The following is a 20697-nucleotide window of genomic DNA, read 5'->3' as shown; positions in this document are numbered from 1 at the left end:
TTAAAAAACAATTCCCACAACAACTCAATGTGAGTCGGGTTGTCATGGAGGTTAAGGCTACACAATTTTTCTGACCTACGACATGATGTCGGTCATAGTATTTAATACTTCCCATTTAAGCTCCTTTCTAAACTAAAACTGCTGAATAAAGCAAATCGACGTGAATGAAGCACACAAAAAATTCATAAAACATATTCACATTGTTTTGCCTCATTCGTATGTAACATAAAATTTATTCTATCTTCGTTTGGAAAAAGCTAGGTAACCTTCAAGGTGCCATCTGGGATAGAAATTCAATTTTTCACGATGAGAAATGAGTGCCTTGTATGACGACCTCAGATCTAAAATGAACTGGAGTCTTGTGAGTTAAAAGAGCTAGGATGTGGTATTGCTGTTTTGTTAGTGACATAGAATGTTGCTACATCTAGTTTGATTCCTTTTCAATGTTTTAGATTTTATTTATCGACTTAGAATGTGGTTTGGCATACGAAAGATTGTGAACTAAAATAAAATAAAATATTGAATTAATTATTGATTTTCTTCCGTAGGCTTTAATTATTTGCATAAAAGTCGTTTCAGCTTTAACATTCTGTTCTTATGGATCTTATAATATCGATACTTTGAACTATATTTCAGATCAAAATTTAGTGCAACCTGAATAAGATGTTAATCTGAACCAAGTTTCAGTTCAAGGTAAAGTGCTATCGTGACTTCCATAATATAGTTACCTAGAGCTATAATTCAGATCAAAATGTAGTGAAGCCTGAATAAGATTTTAATTTGATTCATGTTTGCGTTCAGGGTAGCGTGCCATCGTGAATCCTAAAGTATTGTTACCTGGAGTTAGAATTCCGATCTAAATTTAGTGAAACTTGAATAAGATGATAACCTGAACCATTCCGTGCTATCGTTACTCCGATAGTACCGTTATCGTGACCTATAATTTAGAGCAGCATTTAGTGCAATCTTAATAAGATGTTAAGAACCCAGTTGAATCACAGTATCGAGGTTTAAGAAGAACGATAATATAATGTAACTTGGCACCACATTAAAGTTGAAGCAAATTTAAGCGATATTATGTTTTAGCACTATGTAACATTTAAAAAACTTGGGAATTTTATTTTTAGAAAGAAGTGATAATAAAGTGGTTAACCTTGACTTTATTATTACTTCTCCTTTTACTACACCGGATGTAATAAATTTTAATTTATGTTTATTAATCATATTCCATGAAATGAGTCATAAAAAATTGTTTTCAATTTATGTTTTCTTATCATCTTCATTGACCTCAAATTGCAATAACTAAATATAAGTATATTTTTCAAAGTTTATTCTTATTAATTTTTCTTTTGTATTATGAAACCAATGGTTAATTTATGTCTTAAATTACAGTTTGTTGATTCCATCTCAAAATAAATGAGAAGAAACATTGACATACCACTTCTGGAGGGAGATTTCTTGAGTACTTTTCTTTTTCGAACCTCTTGATCTGGATCGGGCAGGTGGTTCTCATCCTCTGTCGAACTGGGAGTTGCAGAGGAGGATTGTTGTTCCACACCCCCATGTCGACGTCTGTGACGTCTCATTTCTTCCTGACGACGGCCGTACTCATCCCTTAAACTTTCATCCACATTCATGTTAAGAACAGATTTACGGAAATCCTATAAATAATCATATTTTAAATGAATTTTTTTTCTTTTTTTTCGTTTTTAATCCTTTGACACAAATGGGACATCGGTGTCACTTTCATATATATTTTTTTCTGACGCTCTAATTACAAGCAAAAATATATTTTGATATTTTTAATTATAAAAACAGTTTAATAGTTACCAAAAAAAACTGTATGATAATCGGAAATGTATTTGTACTAAAGTATAGAATCTCAAAAAAGTAGTTTGTATTTTTTTTTCATTCATTTTAAAAATTTATCAATAATTGATTTTGTAAATTAACGAAATTTCAATGATGAATAACTATTTCTCTAAGATCTTAATAAGTGAAAATGAGCGCAAATTTGAAAAATTATGTTTTGGAAGATTTTACCTTTGATGCAGAAAAAGACGCCCCTGTTTCATGCTGTATTTTATAGCCATCAATCATTGAAATGCTAAATATAATATATTTTGCTTACTTTGATCTAAATTAATATAAGATATTAAAACAAAACATGAAAAATTATGCTTCATAAAAATTCTGCGTCAAAGGATGAAGGATCCCCTTTAAATGGAAAAGAGGCTTCTTCATACGGAGAATTACATGAACACAATTTCTTTAATTATTCAGTAATTAATTAATTTTTGAATTTTTTTTCTTATTCATTTCATTCTTTGAGATATGTTTTATTGAGCTTGGTTTCCAGATTTTGAACTTTAAGGTTTAAGTATTTTTAATACTCAAATATTTAAAAAAAATCAAAATAAAAAAAATAAAAAATATTTACAACCTTGAAAATTAAAATTTGGAAACTAGGTACAATAAAATATAAATAAAATAAATACAATAAAATATGAAGAAATGAATAAAATGAAACAAATATTCAAGCTTATTTATTAGTTACTGAATAGAAAAGGAATAGTTCATGTAATAGTCTAACATGGACGATAAAAACTCCCCCCCCCCTCTCCCCACATCTCGGTTAAATGTGTTCCAATTATTTCTCGGTATTTTCTTAATAATAAGGTACTTTTGGTTTATTTTTAAAAAAGAATTTAACATAAAAATCTTAGAAAATATAGTATTAATTTATACGAAAATGTTTAAGAAATTATATGAGACTGTTTATTTCACGGTATATAAATAATATTTAACATAAAAATTACATTATAAGGAAAAATGAAACCAGTTGGAGATTTCTGAATAAATTTGGTACTACTTTTTTAGAAATTCAGTCTGAAATGCAATTATAAAGAAGAAAGGAAATTGTAACTAGTTTCATGAAAGCATATAACATGCTAATACCAGTCTGAAAAATAAGTATAATTTTGTATGAGCGTACCGAAAGTTGTAAATAAATGCTGATACATAGTATTATTTTTAAATATTCGAAAAGGTAAATGCTTACATTTTTATATAAAGTTTCTTTTATCAAGTAACTTATGTACTTTTTACAACTATAATATCGAAAATATTTAAATATATTTACACTTGAAAATAACACAATTTCTTACAGTTAAAAAATGACCACTAGAACGTTTTTCTTCCTTTAAATTGCGCTGTTTAAGCAATGGATAATTTTTTAATCCAATTGTTTCTAGTTACCATACATAAATGTCGAATGATGATTAAAGTAACTCACTTTCAAAAATTAAGTATTTTTACCGCAAATTTAGTGAAAAAAGCATTTTCCTGATGTCAAGGGAGTCTAACTCACAAAAATCTTTAGAGGCATGAGTTCTTTTTATCACTTGAATTTATAATATATAATAATTTTTTATTCAAATGGTGAAAGAATTATGCAGTTCAATTTAAGCACAAAACAAAACTCAGTTTATTTTTTCCTTCATACTTAACGATAAAAAAATACTGCAACTTTAACGGCTGTCTTCTCCACTCAGATTTTTGACATATTTAAACTTAACATCGCAAATCCAATTAAAGTTAGCTACATGCAATTTGGAATATATTTATTTTAGTTTACTTAAATTTGTGAACAGGAAATTCATAAAACTCCTTTTAGATATATATTTTTTTAATAATTTTTTAAGAAGTAAAACTATGACATTTTAGTTCAGAAATTTTTTTAATTTTTGCACACTCTTAGCAAAACGTTTGAAAATCCAAGTAAAGTATTCATATTTGATTTTGAAAAAGATCGTTTATATTGAATAGAACTGAATTATATAGTTTCAGAATTATAAAAGAATTAGAAAAATCAATTTATAAATTTTTTTTTTCAAAAATTATTCATAGAAAATTCGCAAGCCTATTTTTCATATACTTTTTAGTGTAGCAGTATAAAAATTTTTAAAACAATATTTGCACTTTTAGAAACTATTGTGTTGGGGGAACTCGAGTCTCCCGAAGAATGCAATCTTATATGGTTTGCAAACCCTGCTCGCTTAAGTTATATCCACTTAAAATGTGCTCTAGCGTAAACACTTAATAATTTATATCAATTACTAAAATCTTTAAACAAATTTCACTTCAAAAAATTTAAATTTTCAGTGGGTAAAAAATTATTAAAATGAGAATGATTAAGTTTAAATAAATGACATAATAAAGCTTGCAGAAACAAAACAATAATTATGATCTAAAAATAATTGCTTCTAAAGACTCACAACTTTGTTAAAAACACTGTTATAAATTTTAAAACTTTGAGCTGTCCCTGTTAAGCTATAAGTGTTATTATTATTTTTGTTATCAATAAAATTATTATATTTAACCCACTTAAATATAATTAAAACATAATATAGAACATAAATTAAAACATAATATAAGACATAAATTAAAACATAATATAGAATATAAATTAAAACGTAATATAGAATATAAATTAAATCATAATATAGAAGTTGATGCGAATTAATCTTTTTTAACCTTCAATTCTTTTAAACTTATATCTCAGTTTGTTCCAGCTGTAACGCGAGACATTTCATTCTGAAATTTGTAAATATGTACGTTCACGCATTTCATGTTTAAGATGGCAATTTAGACGCATTGCATTTCAATTTTTTATATGTATATACATATATAAGTGAAAAATGTAGAGAAAAAAATGGGAAAAAAATTACCAAAGATTTATAAAAAGAGAAGAGGAAAAATAATTTAAAATAATAATTTGTAAAAAAAATTTTTATTGAAAAATAAAACTTTATTATTAATATAAATAAAAAGCCGAAAACAAAATTATTTTTCTTAATTTTCTTCGTTATATATATATATATATATATATATATATATATATATATATATATATATATATATATATATATATATATATATATATATATATATATATATATATATATATATATATATATATATATATATATATATATATATATATATATATATATGTATATAACGAAGAAAATTAAGAAAAATAATATAGAATACACACATTGTTGCAAAAAATGTGTCACTAGATTTTTTTTATCATTAAATAATAAGACAAGAGTCTTAGTTATCATGTAATAATCTTTAAATAATAAGATTGTATATAATAATCTTAAATTATACCTTCAATTTATGTAGAAAACATATGATTACTCTTAAATAATAGGATAATGTATAATAATATGCAAGTATTTTCAGTTTATATAGTTATAACATTATAATCGTTTAATAATAAGATAGTTTAGAATAATCTTTGATTTTTTAAGCATAGTGGATTAAAATAATAATGCATAATGGATTAAGAAAAAATGTATTATCTTTTAATTTTTTTTAAAAATAGTAGATTTTTCAAATTTTATATGTATTTCTGCATAGGTTTTTCTTGTTATCCATTAATTTTTTTAAAATAATAAATTTTTCAGAATTTTAAATACATTTCTGTATTTTTTTGTTGCCAGTTTTGTAATTTCTTTTTATTTGCAACATCTTACTTTATTAGGCTCTTCATTTTGCGTTCTGGCATTGGGAGATGCGTCTCTTGAAAACCCACCAGCAGACGCAGGTTCATCCACGGATAACTGTTGTTTAATAACAGGTATTTTGGAAGAGTCTGGAGTCTTAGGAGATGTTTCGTTACTTCCATAACTTCTTGTTGTAGAGGTATAAGATCTGGGGCTGGGATAATATTTGTTAAGATAAAGACTAGTAGGACGTGAAGATATGAAACGTTCTCTCTTTGCGGGAATGTCTTCCGGGACCACTTGGCATGATGTCTCGGTAGTATCTCGTGGCTTGTTTAGCTAAAAGCAAAAATAGATACAAAACAACATCAGAAAAATAAACAAAAGAAGGCAACATCCTTTCGCAAACAACATTAGAAACATCATATTTGTATAGAGTCAATCAAGCGCGTGCAGGGTAGTAGTATTTTTCATAAAGTATCTGAAGTACAAGTATAAAAATACGTACTTAACTAACACCTTGTTATTCTTGAAAATTAGTACTTTCATTAATAACTCATTACTTTTAAAAATTAATTTTTTTCGTTATTATTTTAAATAAAAAAGTAGCGTTACTTTTTTATGAAAGTAATGAAAGAAATTTTTAATAATAAAAGAAATATATTATCAAATTTTTTTTACTTCATCTTTTAGCTATTTTAGGCACCAAGTAAATAGACGGGCAATACGTATCATTCTTCACAGGAAACTTATACTTGAATCTCATTACTTTTCAAAATTAGGATATTTACTTGATCTTTCGTTATTAGCACTGATAATCTTTTGAGAAAATATTGAAAATAAATCTCGACTTCTGTCATATTCTAAAGCTTTATTGCAATCCATTTCAATAGAAAAAATTTCATACATTTGTCAGCAAATTTTACTTAATTTTTTTCTTCACTCAAGTTCTACCTTTCATATAAGTACTCTTTAAACCAACATTTTACTGCTTCTCTCTCCTTCTCGCTTTTAACGATTGTATTATAATAATTGCATGGTTTTGTTTACATAAAAATTTACATAACACAGGAAGGCGGATTGTATTTTGAATATTTTTTCATTTAGAATAGGATTTCTTGAACTTTTGGATGTTTGTACCCCATAAGCATAGCTCAAATCCGACAAACGCGTGAGGGAGATAGTCAGTTTCCTTATTTGTACTATTGCAATTTTAGGGCTTCAATTTTTAATTTTAAAACATAGAACCCTGTGAAAATTTTAATTAAATAACAAACTTAAAAGTATAATACAATAATATAAATGCGTCGAAGCGTTTTTGTTTTTTCTTTGTCTGTTTTGTTTTATCTTTATTTTCGGAAACATTGTGCAAAAATGTAGGACTCAAAAGACTTTAAATATGTTTCATGAAGGCAATCAAAATCAACTTTGTAAGTAAATAATGAATTATTGATTAAATCTAAAGATGATAGCAAATTTCAAAAATATATTTAAAAAACTGTGTAAAAAAGCATGGGTTGTCTGAATCACTTTAACTCTTCTACGGAACCCTAGGATCTCCCGGAACATTATTTGGAAGCCGCTGAACTTGGGAATACATTCCATTGTCCGACAGGAGCAACATAGTATCAAATCGTACAGCAGAAATATCGGCAAAACAATGCAATATTCGGCAATATTTTGAAATCGTGACTTCTTCTGGAATGCACTCGTAATTTCACGTGTACATTTTAATCGTTACTTTTCAATATTTATATTTTTACTCAAAAGTCATTATATTAATTTTAGATAATCATATTAAGTGCTAAATCAAAAATAGACATTTGTCTTTTGACTCTGTTTTTTTTAACTATTATAATATTTTGCTTTTTCAAAAGGAATAAATTCTTCGCAAAACTTCAGTTTGAAGTGCTTAGGAATTTCAGGAGTACACATTTTAAAAGGAAACTTACATTGATTTTCACTTTTTCTTTCCTTGTAACAGCGATCTTGTTGGAGGAGGTTGTTGTTCCGTTGGAATTGTCTTTGTTCGGAGAAGTAGGTCTAGTAACCATCAGTATTTCATCACATTCTAGATCGGAATCTTCTTCATCTGATTCAGTTTCTTCTTCCGATTCTGATTCATCAGTGGTGAAATCAGCTGGAGCTTTACAATTAACTCTAGGAAAATAATTTAAAAAAAATATTGATAGAAAAATTGTGCTGCTTAAGTGCAATACTTAGTTCGAAACACATTAATTCTCTTTTAATTATTAAAGTTATCACAGTTGTTACTTATGATAATATATCGGATAAAAATACAATATTGAATAAATAAGGGTAATTTTTTTTAAATTTAAATTACTTAAAGAAACATTTATTTTATTATTAACAGCCTGCCATTAACATATTTTGTAATCTTTTACTGTAGTCCTTTTCTCAATAATTGCATTCAATATATCTTTTCCTTTTATCTCCTTGAATTTTGATATAAATACTTGTAATGATAAAGTTTTTTTATGTCATTTCTCCATTTTATTAAACGTTTTTTTTTTAATTTATTTTCCGTTTTCATTGCATTTGGCTTGATTTTTGATAAATGGCCAAATAAAGGGTGTGCTCTTTTATGGATGGTGATTCGAATTCTTTACAAAGAGGCCAAAAAAGCCTTTATCATTAACTCCTTTTTTAAATAAAAAGGAAAATCAAAATTTAAAAAATTTATAGTATTGATTTAGTACACTGTAAAAATTCCGGATGAAATTATGGAACGAGGCACCGGCATTCAGCTTTACCGTGAAATAAATTTTTACCGGAACATCTTTCTGTACAAAAAATCTGATAAACCATAATTTTTGCAGTGATAATTACCAGAATCACTAAATTAAATAAATATTACTGTAAAACCTACGGTTGAATGTGTTATGGTAAAATGAATTTTACGAATGTTGCACCCAAATTGCCGATTTATACAATTAATCCTTAATTTTTACAGTATTGTCGTCAGGAAGACTTTGTCTATAATGGACGTCTCTTGTAAAAAGGCCTTTATAATTAGGTTAATAAAATATGATTTAAACTTTTCTACTTACAAACTTAAACTTTTCTCTAAACAACTATAATATACATTTATAAATACTGTTATAACTCACAACCTGAATTTTGAGCTACTTATCTTGAAAAGAAATTTTTCTACAAAAACTATATGGAATCAGAATATGCCACTAAAATTACTAACAAATGTTTAGTAAAGTTAAACAAAAATCTTGCATTAAAAAAACATTATTTACTTTGATTTTGATTCAGAATTACTCAAACCATTTAGATTACTGGTTGCATCCTCTTTACTTTGAGATCTGGAATATCCTCCGTAATTCGAGAAATTATTATTTAAAGCACCATAACTGTCTCTTCTATACAAACTGTCTTTTCCTGTAACACTATTTTGCCTGGATAAATTAACTCCAGTCATACTGTTTTGCCTGGATAAATTATCATTGCCAGTCAGGCTATTTTGTCGTGACAGTCTGTCCGAACCTGTTATACTGTTCTGTCTGCTAACATTTCTGTTGCTGCCGTAACCATAGATTGGTTTGCTATAGGATGAATACGTAGAGCTGGGCTTTGTGTTGTAGTCCGAAGTGTAGCCGACTCTGTTGCGGTCTGATGTATAACCTGATTTACCATAGTCTGAAGTATAACCAGATTTACCATAGTCTGAAGTATATCCACCAGTAGTATCTCTACCAACGGATTTTTCTCGGGTAGGCGTGATATAGGATGATGAACCATATTTTGAAGAACTTGGTGTGTATGAAGGCTTTGAGTAAGTTCTGCTGGAGTTTGTTCCGTAGTTTGGAGTCTGCAAAAATATTTAAAAATAACTTCATTAAATTATTTCTGCACAAAGCATAAAATTAAAAGCAACTTGCAACGTTTTTAAAATAAATATCAATAAATTAGTTCAACGGACAAAATTTATCCAATACAGTTGAACTTGGGTATGGCAAGCCCTGATTTAATTTAACCAGGAAATTTTTAATAAATGGTTTGTTTAATGTTATAAAGCCTACAGTAATTAATAACTTTTTTCATTTTAACTCTTCATAATCATCTGAAAAATTCTTTTGTAAAAGTTGCCAGACAAAATGTTTTTCAGTTTGTGAAAATATTATTTCCCACGAAAGTGTTTAAAAAATTCCCTTTATTTCAAAAATTGAACGTACTCATGAGCGGCATAGGCTAGTGGGGGGGGATAGTTTTTAAGTCTGATAGTTTTTAAGCCCATTGAAATGTCACTCCCATTTAAGCTAATTAGAGGAAATATAATCCATTGCCTTTAAGCCATTTGAAATGAACCCAGATAAGAAAAGGCTTATTTCAGCGAGAAAAAGCTTTATAAATTGAATTCAAACAAAAAGAATAAGTCAAAATTAAAACTAGCTCTTATTTTCTATTCAAAGTATCAGTAGAGGACCAGGCATACTGCAAGAGATCCAGACTTATTGAATAATTCTACGCATATTTTCAAATGGGTCTGGCCGCATGTGAACTGATTATAATAAACCGAAAAGATACTAGGCTGAAAGTGGAGACTTTTCCGTTGCATTCCGACATTTATGAAAAAGTTTTTTTTTCTTAATTAGCCAACAACGTATATAAGCAATGGGGCGATACAATGCGAAGTCTTTCATCTGTTTCGCCATGAATCCTGGGGTTACTGCCCGACAACAGGCACATTAGAAATTACAATGTTTTAATGATAGATTTTTACTCGATAGATTTATTCTTTATTGCTTCCGTTGCTTTTGTGTCTGTTTTCCTGAATAAATGTTTGCAAATCACGATCAGCACTCTTCATTTTATTAAAACACAACTCGGATAATGGGTAAACATTTCTTTTCCCACCTGATTGACTCTCGTCCTTCCGGTATCGGCAGATTTGTACATTTTTGTGTCTGATTTCGTACTTTAAAATAGCGTTTGTACTAATTCATTATCATATTTGAGGTTCCCCCTCTGAGTCTAAGAATATCTGATGATTAGATCAAAAGTTATTATTTTTTGGCGCACTGTTCATTCATCTTAAATATCACTTATATTACAAACATTCTGAAATAAATGAATAAAAATAAATAAAATAATGAATAAAAATACTGAAATAAATGAGTGCTTACCGTGCCGTAACTACTTCTGGTGGAAGGACTGTAATAACTTCCACTCGGTCTCTGAAAAAATTAGCCTGGTTACATTAAAATTTCAATAAATGTTCATTCAAAGAGAATCTATTGCTTATTCATCTTTCATGAACGATAGGAAACTTTTTTAGGGTATATTAAAATATTTTATTTTCACTACATTATGGAAAAAAACAAATTGAACATTAAAAAATATATTTTTATTCATTTATTTTATAAAACATCTGGGTAATAATATGTGAAAACAATTATCCAAAATTCGTACCTTTGGACAGCTAACGTGACCGATGCAGAGTTGTATTACTTACAATAAACACGAATCATTTTATTTCTGCATTTTCAAGAAAAGCGAGATCTCATAAATGTTTAGTACGATTTCTATTTTGTTTCTATGAGATAATACGATATGTTTTATGAGATATATTTGTTTCATGAGATAATATACAGGGTTTTTCGCAATCACAATTTTTATTGTATATTTTTAGAATTCCCAGCAAAATGAATTTAAAACCAATCGGGATCGAAAATTAATACTCGAGTGACGAGTAAAAAAAAAGATTATCGAAATCTCTCAAATCATTACTAAGTAAAGTGGAATGAGAAACATAAAAACCAGTTTGATTGCACAATAAACTTGAATGTGTTTCTGGTAATCACTTCCGAAATACTTATATTTAGAAATTCGATATATATTTAAAAATATATCATGTTAGTTTTAGAAGCCTACAGTCATCTAATTATAGTTGACATTAGTATATCAATTTAAATGCCTCTTTAGGCAGCCAGCATGAAATCGGAGATCCACACAAGCAAGAAGTTCTGCCTACTGGTTTTAAAAATCGTTGAAAAAAGTTATTTTTATCCTTACTTCAAATGTGCCGGTTCTTGGTACCTTCGTTTTCTTCCAAACAAACTCTCATATTTTTACTCCCATTTAATTTGTTTGTTTTTAAAATTAACTAAACGTTTATTTATTTGGATCATTTTTAACAATTCTTCGCTGCATTCTTTTAATTTTTGATTTTATCAAAGGCTCAATCGCAGCTTTTCTTTGCTCTTATCACGCTTCATTACTAGAAAAGCAGACTGTACAAAAAATGTAACATTTGAAAATTTTGCAAAACTTGATATAGTTGCGTAAAAGATTACTGGTATTGAGTGAATTATTGCTAAAATACAGTACCATTAAAACACTTTTTATTATTAGAAAATTATTATAATTTGAAATCGTAACAACTATAATAATTTGAAAAACTGGTGTGATTTTAATTTGTGAAAAATATAGAAATTCGAATGACTGATTAAATTAAATTTATTGCAAGTATAGTAATTCAAATTTTCAATATAAAATGAAAATTCACGACAAATATGGTGTATAAAACTCTATAGTATGATTTGACTAACTCTCATTATTTGTATTTTTGGCAAATATAGTAATACAAAAAATTGAAATTCGCAAAAAGATGTTAATTTCGCAGAGAGTATTGGCTATACTGGAGCCAAAAATAGTGAAATTTAAGCAGTTTCATATAAATAAAAACACAATATTGTGTACTATCTTAGATTAAGTACTATTCTATAAAAACATAATTCAGTACATAATTAATCATCCTTCATAAACAAATTGTTTAGTTACAAAATGTATGTAGTTAAAAGCTGAAAATTTAGAAGAAAAAGTAGTCAAAGCCTGAAATTTCCTTATATTAATTTACAAATAAACAAAAGTCAAACAATTTCTGCAAAGCATGGCAAGTTAAGTCTCAAAATATTAAATTGCTTCAAAATTAATTCCTGTGACTCTTGTCTTAATATTTAGTACAATAAAAGTTGATAAGAAAGATAAGGAAATTCGATTCAAGTAAGCTTCTACACGCCGTAATAATGCGATTGTTTATGTGAAGTAATAATTGGAATTAGCCTTGTTGATTAGAATTTTAAATTACAATAAGAATTTATAAGGATAAAGAATTTGATTCAAATAAGCATCTGCATGCCGTTACAATGCGATTGTCTATGTAAAGTAATTGGAATTACCCTTGTAAATTGAAATTTTAAATTACAATAAAAATTTGTAAAAAAAGTTCGAAGTTCGATTCAAATAAGCTTTTGGAGAGTTTTAAGGCATATAAATGTCTTATTACTGGAGTCTTAGTGCATTTTGTTTTGTAACCGAAATCTAAAGAACTAAAATAAATAAATATTCTTCAATTAACAAAAAAATACTGAAAATTTAACATAGATTGTATTTAGAAATAAATAAGCGTAACTAAAAATTAATTTATTTGAATTAATTATATTTTTCAAGGCAGAAGTAATTCATCGCATTTATGAGTTGCAAGATATATATTCCTAAGTGGAAAAAAAAATCACATTTTCCGCCATTATTTAAGTATAAATTGTGGTTCGTACTTTCTGACAAGAGAAAAAAAATAATATTTTAGAGTTAAAAGTGTCTTATTTTAATTTAAAGGAATAATTTTACATTTTTATCTGCAAAACTATCTTCTGGATTCGAAAATGAGTAACTAAAACTTAATATAAGTTACTAAAATTCTTCATCAATGAGATAGATTCAATGATTCATTGTGGCAATGTTCCCAAAACACCTGCATTCGTATTTACAAAGAGATGCGTAATTGCTTTATATATAGCTCATTTCGAATGTGTTAACACAAAGGTATCTTTATTCTTATTAAATTAGCGTTTTCACCTTGCAAACATTCATGAAATATTAAGACATATTAATAGAAAAATAACTTAAACGGGACCGTTATTTATGGAGAGCAATTTAAATATTATCTACAATATTATTATTCGTAAAAATCACTTATTTCGTTAAATTTCAATAAGTTTACTTCATCTGATTCTCTGTAATAAAAAGAGCTTGTGAACTCGTACAATTATTCGCAAAAATCACTTATTTGACTAGACTTCAACTAACTCTACGTAGTGAAAGGGGTTCGTGAACTAAATATGCAAACAAGAGAGATCAGCATGAGAGATCTACTCAAGAAACTAGACGGAATGGATAAGTGTTGAATTGGGCCATACTGCATAGAAAGGAATTTTTTTTGTTAATTGTGAGAAAGACTAAGTGAAAACCATAAAAACCAGTTTCATTGTCTGATAAAACTTGAAGGTAATTGTAATAATCTCATTTCAACTATTTTTGGTAATTAAACAAGTATTGATGCTTTAAGTCCCATTTTTCTTACTTCATGTATTCGATAGTTTTTTTCTTCTTTTCTTTATTTGGTTTCATTTTCTGCGAACCTATGATTGACTCCTACAAAAAATATTTATCTTTGACCCATAATGAGTATACTTGAAAGATTGCAAAGACTGGGATTGAGAAAATATATATAAGGGGGTAGTTATTGTGGATCACTCTATATACACAAATTAAGTATAGTGTATATAGTGAGAAAAATAAAAAGGTGAACACCCTGAATAAATTTTTATCTAATGATTGAATTTTACGTACTATAAGTCAATCTAAGTAAAAGAAACCTAAAATATGCTAATTATTTAGTGTAGACGATACTTTAAGCCACAAAGCAAACAAAATAACGCGCTTTCTCTGAACAAACAACCTCTCCGAAATATGGAAAATATAATCTTAATAGTTTAAACAGGAGGGTGGTCGAAAGTTTGGTCCCCTCAATGCTAATTTCTCAATATGCGTATCTCACCATATCTTCGGAACTAATGAAACGGATCAAAACGTCTCTAAACACAATTATAAAATTTCTTTATTCAGAGATAATTCCATGTAAGCAATTACACTTCATCTTACTTATTATTTTTCATAACGGCGAAATATTTTGAATTGTATTGTTAACAAAAATTTGTACCAATTAAATGAATGTAGTTTCGAATGACAAAATCCAAAGTTTAAAAAGAATCGATTGAATAGTTTTTAATTATTAAAAATTTAAAAATATGACAAATACGCAAAAAGTGTAATTGCAAAAAGTGTATGCAAAAAGTCTCCCATCTGAACTAATGGGAGAATATTTCCTATAAATAAATGTGTAGTTTACTGGTTTCTCTTAAAAATTGACAACAGCAGAAGCATTGAAAATTAAATAGAATGTTTAGTTCTATCATATCATCTGTTTCAAAAAGCCAAATCTGATATTCGTTTGAAAGATTAAGCAATTTAGAACAATGGATGAGTTTCGTTAAGAAGTGAAAGGTATGCGCAAACGAGAATTAGCGGTACCATGACCTGATTACTTTCATTGTGTCTGTCTACCCGTACAGTATGCCTCTATGCCAATAAGGCCAATAATTTCAGGTCAAGTTTCCTGGTTTATTCCTGGATACAGTTTTCTTTGCCGTTAATTATTTTTAAGATAAATGTTCTAAGCACATGTGTGTTGAAAAATATTCTAAGCACTTATATATTGTTAATTTATTTATTTTTTATACAGTTATATTAAAAATTGTTTGCCGCAATTTTTCTCCCCAGCCCTAAATTTTTTTGTAAAGCACATTCTTACTCTGTGCTTTCAATCGGTAAAGTTATGATAAAGCAATGATTCTGTTAGAAAAAGAAGTAAGGGTGTAACTAATGAGAAAGACTTTTTTTTTCTATTGCGAAATCTGAGTGAAGGCTCACTTCTAATTATTCAATGTATTTTAGTCGGGAAACTCCTTCTTAAAAAAATAAAGCAAATTAAGCATATATATGTATATATATATATATATATATATATATATATATATATATATATATATATATATATATATATATATATATATATATATATATATATATATATATATATATATATATATATATATATATATATATATATATATATATATATATATATATATATATATATATATATATATATATATATATATATATATATATATATATATATATATAGATATATAGATATATATATATATATATATATATATATATATATATATATATATATATATATATATATATATATATATATATATATATATATATATTATATATATATATATATATATATATATATATATATATATTATATATATATATATATATATATATATATATATATATATATATATATATATATATATATATATATATATATATATATATATATATATATATATATATATATTATATTATATATATATATATATATATATATATATATATATATATATATATATTATATATATATATATATATATATATATATATATATATATATATATATATATATACTGCATATATATATATATATATATATATATATATATACTGCATATATATATATATATATATATATATATATATATATATATTATATATATATATATATATATATATATATATATATATATATATATATATATATATATATATATATATATATATATATATACTGCATATATATATATATATATATATATATATATATACTGCATATATATATATATATATATATATATATATATACTGCATATATATATATATATATATATATATATGCAGTCGAACCTCGATTTCACGAACTTTTCGATATCTCGAAGAAAAAAAAATTCCCTTCGAATTTCCTATACACTTAAAGTTAAGAAAAACTTGATTTCACGAATTTTTCTTTCCAATCCCTCAATAAATTGAATTTTTTTTTCGTAAATAGTAGATTCTTTTTCTAAAATTAAAAAAATATTCCAAAAAAAATAAAAAAATTTAAGAATGGCTGACATGGCATGGGATGTGTCTTCCTCTAAACGAATGGCTTCAAGAAGTCTGGATTCATTAAAGATCACGAAAGTAGTCAAACAATCAATATCGTTAATTCTGCTGAAAACTACATCGAAAATGATTGGAACATATTGACTGGACTCATGAAGGCTTGATGATATGGAATTTCATGACTTAGTAAACGTAGATGATGCAGTAACAGTGATGCAGTCAGTGGAACGACAATAGTATCATCGCTCAAACGAAAGCTTCTTGTAAACTATCAGAAGAAGAGGATAAGGAAATCGAAGATTTACTGCCCAATGTTACTAACAAATAAGCGCTTTCTGTAGTGGACACTGTAAGGAGATTTATTGAGAGGCAGCCGAATATGTCAGAGGAGACATTTAAAGCTATAGTCCACTTAGAAAGTGTTATAGACAAACTTTCTTACGCATCTCTAAAGCAAACAACAATTGAATCTTTTTTTAATTGAAAATGTAAAAAGTGTTTTTAAAATAAATATGGAATAGTAAATAAGGTATGTAAAGAGCATTTTTCTTTATACTACCATCGATAACATGCGATTTTCGATAATTCGAATTTTCGATACCTCGAATTTTTTCTCTTCTTCCTCCAAGTTCGAGATATCGGGGTTTGACTGTATATATATATATATATATATATATATATATATATATATATATATAAACACAAATTAACATCAAAAACATGAATAAAATAAAAATAAAAAACTAAATGGTAGAGAAACAAGAATGGTAAAGGCAAATAGTCGTTGTCAAGACACATCTAATTGCCATAAATAATGCGATATTTCTGAATAAAGAATAATTATCCTAAGATAAAAATTATTCTTTATATGTGTCGATATCGCAAAAACCTAATGTAGTAAAAAATCATGAAATAAAAGAAAAATGTAAAAGGAAATCAAACTTAGTAAGTTCAAAATGAAGATAAAACAAAGGAAAATTATAGACATATGAAAAAGGGGGGGGGAAATAATAATGAGAAAAAAAATAACAAACAACTGATTAAAAAAAAAATATTTAAAAAAAGATCTTTTCTTTTTAATCAGCTGTTTGTTTGTTTTTTTTTTTCATTATTATTTCCCACCCACCCTTTCTCATATGCCAATAATTTTCCTTTGTTTTAGCTTCATTTTGAACTTAACTAATGAGTTCCGTTTACTTGCAGCTTATGCGCAATAAATGAAACTTATTGTTTTTCTTAACTTTCTTCGTGTTTTCTTGTATTTATTTATTTTGTTGTATGAGAAGTTTAAGTTCCATAAACAAGAGCTTTCCTCATTAACCAAATGATATATAAAAAATATTAAATATTTAGTAGAGAAGTAAGGAAACAAACAAGAATAAAGTAGTTCAAACAATAGGGATAAATAACAGTAGGTACCAGTTTGAAAAATGCAATAAAAAGGGGAGAGCTTGGCGGGGATACCAGGGTGCTGAAAATTAAAATAGAATAGATTTCCAAATATGGGAAGCAGTGGGAAAAATCATTAACTAAATCATTAGAATTTTTTAAAGTATGAAATGATTCTCGAAAAATCAAGATCGGTAAATGAATAGCAATATTGAATGATTTTAGCAGAAGAAAACTTCTACCTATGATTGGAATTCCAACTAGGAGCACAAATTATACTTTTGAATAGCTCTCTGTCCACCTAGAATTTTACTGCTATTAACGTACGTAGAGTTATGCAATTTAAAATCCTCATCATATATTTTATTTTTTATTCGGCATTAGTATTAATTTTTGAATACGAAGATTAAAACGAATTTTTTTCTTCAAATTAATGAGCGAATAATATTACATTTTAATTCATAAAAAATGTAGTATTATTTAGAAAAAAAGTATTATGCATGAAAATGTATTGTGCATATGGGGGTTAGTTCCATCGCCATGAATGCTTGTTTGTCCCAATACTTGATCCAGGACTTCCCTTGTCTTCTTGATTGGGTTTAAGATTACAAGGCTACTGAGTTGAACATCGTAAACCCAAAATAGTTAGCCTGTTCTAAGAAAATAATATGCATTGTTCCCACTTTTTTCTTATTTTTCGTATTATTAAATAACACGCGCTAAACAATTTCTATTGTTTGACAGGCCTGTTGAGGAATCATCAACTATAGAGATTTCGGAAACTGATATAAAATATGTAAAATTTCATATGCAGTCATTGATACTCGTAAACTCAAAATTGGGTAGGCTGTTTAACGCCGGTTATAAAATAAAATAAAAACAGTGTTCACAATTTTATTCTATTAAGTATAAACATTTCTAAAATAAGAATGACATATTTTCTTATATTATATGAAATTATAAAACAAAACTTAAAAATGTTTTATTTATTTCCCGAAAGCAAATCAAAGTGAAAAAGAAAATGAAGATATTCCAAATTTTATGCAGTTAATTGTTAAAATATTTTGAGATAGATCGTTTTAAAATTAGAAAACAAAAAGCATGACAGAATGATGACAAAGAAAAAAAAATTCGCATCTCCTTAAGTTCCAGGTGAAATAAAAACTTATCTCATGTTTAAATTTAGAACACAAAGCATAATTTTTGCTCCATTAAGAGAATTATTTGTCTTACTAAAAAATATGAGTTAAATCTCAAAAACTTTAAACATTTTTCGTCATTGACTCAACGAAAATATGCGGAATAACTTGAATTGAAAAAAGGAATAATTGATAGTTGCATTATTTAAAAGACCGGTTAAAAATGAATAATGTTATAAATTTTAAAAAAAATTAAGGTCTGAAAAAGGAAATAATTTTTCAGTGAAAATAAAACATGCATAGTTTGTTTCGAAATTTTAAAGACTCAACTGACACATTTTTTTAAAACTAAACAATAACAGAAAAGTACGAGGTTAAATGAGTATTTTAGTCATTCGAAGAAAAGTTCTGTTAAGTAATATTCAAGCATATGCTGAGAGTTGTAAAGAAGTTTATTTTGAGAATTTTCACTCAAATTTATTTTCTCACCTCATTTTGTTCCCAAACCATATAATAATTTTGCCGACAACACTAATGAAATCAGTGAGGTCTTAAGAATATTCCGAAGAAACAGTTGTTACTTAACAAAAAGTGTTTTTTTTTTTCCTTTACTTCTTCCTGAAATGTCAACAATTTTCTATAAAGAGTCAATTTTCTTTAAGTGTCAACAATTTTCTTTAGCTACAAAATGTTTTGAGGCTTCTAATTGTTAAGCTTAAATCTGCCACAGCAGTAAAATATATCTTTAAATGCTTGAAAAAGGGAAATTAGAAGTGTATGTTAAATTTTAATGCAAAAACGTCAAATGTTTAACAGAAGCAAAAAAGTTTTAAAAAACTTGATGCAAATTTTGAAAATAAAATTACACATAATATATATATATATATATATATATATATATATATATATATATATATATATATATATATATATATATATATATATATATATATATAGATATATATATATATATATATATATATATATATATATATATATATATATATATATATATATATATATATATATATATATATATATATATATATATATATTATATATATATATATATATATATATATATATATATATATATATATATATATATATATATATATATATATATATATATATATACTGCATATATATATATATATATATATATATATGCAGTCGAACCTCGATTTCACGAACTTTTCGATATCTCGAAGAAATAAAAATTCCCTTCGAATTTCCTATACACTTAAAGTTAAGAAAAACTTGATTTCACGAATTTTTCTTTCCAATCCCTCAATAAATTGAATTTTTTTTTCGTAAATAGTAGATTCTTTTTCTAAAATTAAAAAAATATTCCAAAAAAAATAAAAAAATTTAAGAATGGCTGACATGGCATGGGATGTGTCTTCCTCTAAACGAATGGCTTCAAGAAGTCTGGATTCATTAAAGATCACGAAAGTAGTCAAACAATCAATATCGTTAATTCTGCTGAAAACTACATCGAAAATGATTGGAACATATTGACTGGACTCATGAAGGCTTGATGATATGGAATTTCATGACTTAGTAAACGTAGATGATGCAGTAACAGTGATGCAGTCAGTGGAACGACAATAGTATCATCGCTCAAACGAAAGCTTCTTGTAAACTATCAGAAGAAGAGGATAAGGAAATCGAAGATTTACTGCCCAATGTTACTAACAAATAAGCGCTTTCTGTAGTGGACACTGTAAGGAGATTTATTGAGAGGCAGCCGAATATGT

The 20697-nt window shown here is 26.5% G+C and overlaps 1 protein-coding gene across 1 annotated transcript in view; it reads right to left on the bottom strand.

Annotated features, from left to right (window-relative positions):
* Nucleotides 1-20697, bottom strand: part of LOC107455789 (FH1/FH2 domain-containing protein 3) — a 148733-nt gene that overhangs the window by 70568 nt on the left and 57468 nt on the right. The window contains exons 2-6 of the mRNA XM_043052061.3: nucleotides 10673-10723; nucleotides 8786-9357; nucleotides 7469-7676; nucleotides 5547-5855; nucleotides 1439-1661 (exon numbers count right to left, since the gene is read on the bottom strand). Coding sequence (XP_042907995.2) covers nucleotides 1439-1661; nucleotides 5547-5855; nucleotides 7469-7676; nucleotides 8786-9357; nucleotides 10673-10723 — 1363 coding nt within the window. The remainder of the gene's footprint in view (nucleotides 1-1438; nucleotides 1662-5546; nucleotides 5856-7468; nucleotides 7677-8785; nucleotides 9358-10672; nucleotides 10724-20697) is intronic.

This window comes from Parasteatoda tepidariorum, chromosome 3, assembly GCF_982258835.1.
Source record: "Parasteatoda tepidariorum strain Cologne lab strain chromosome 3, Ptep-v5.0, whole genome shotgun sequence".
NCBI lineage: Eukaryota > Metazoa > Arthropoda > Arachnida > Araneae > Theridiidae > Parasteatoda > Parasteatoda tepidariorum.
Note: the sequence above shows the minus strand (reverse complement) of the source record. Positions and strands in the feature narration are given on the sequence as shown.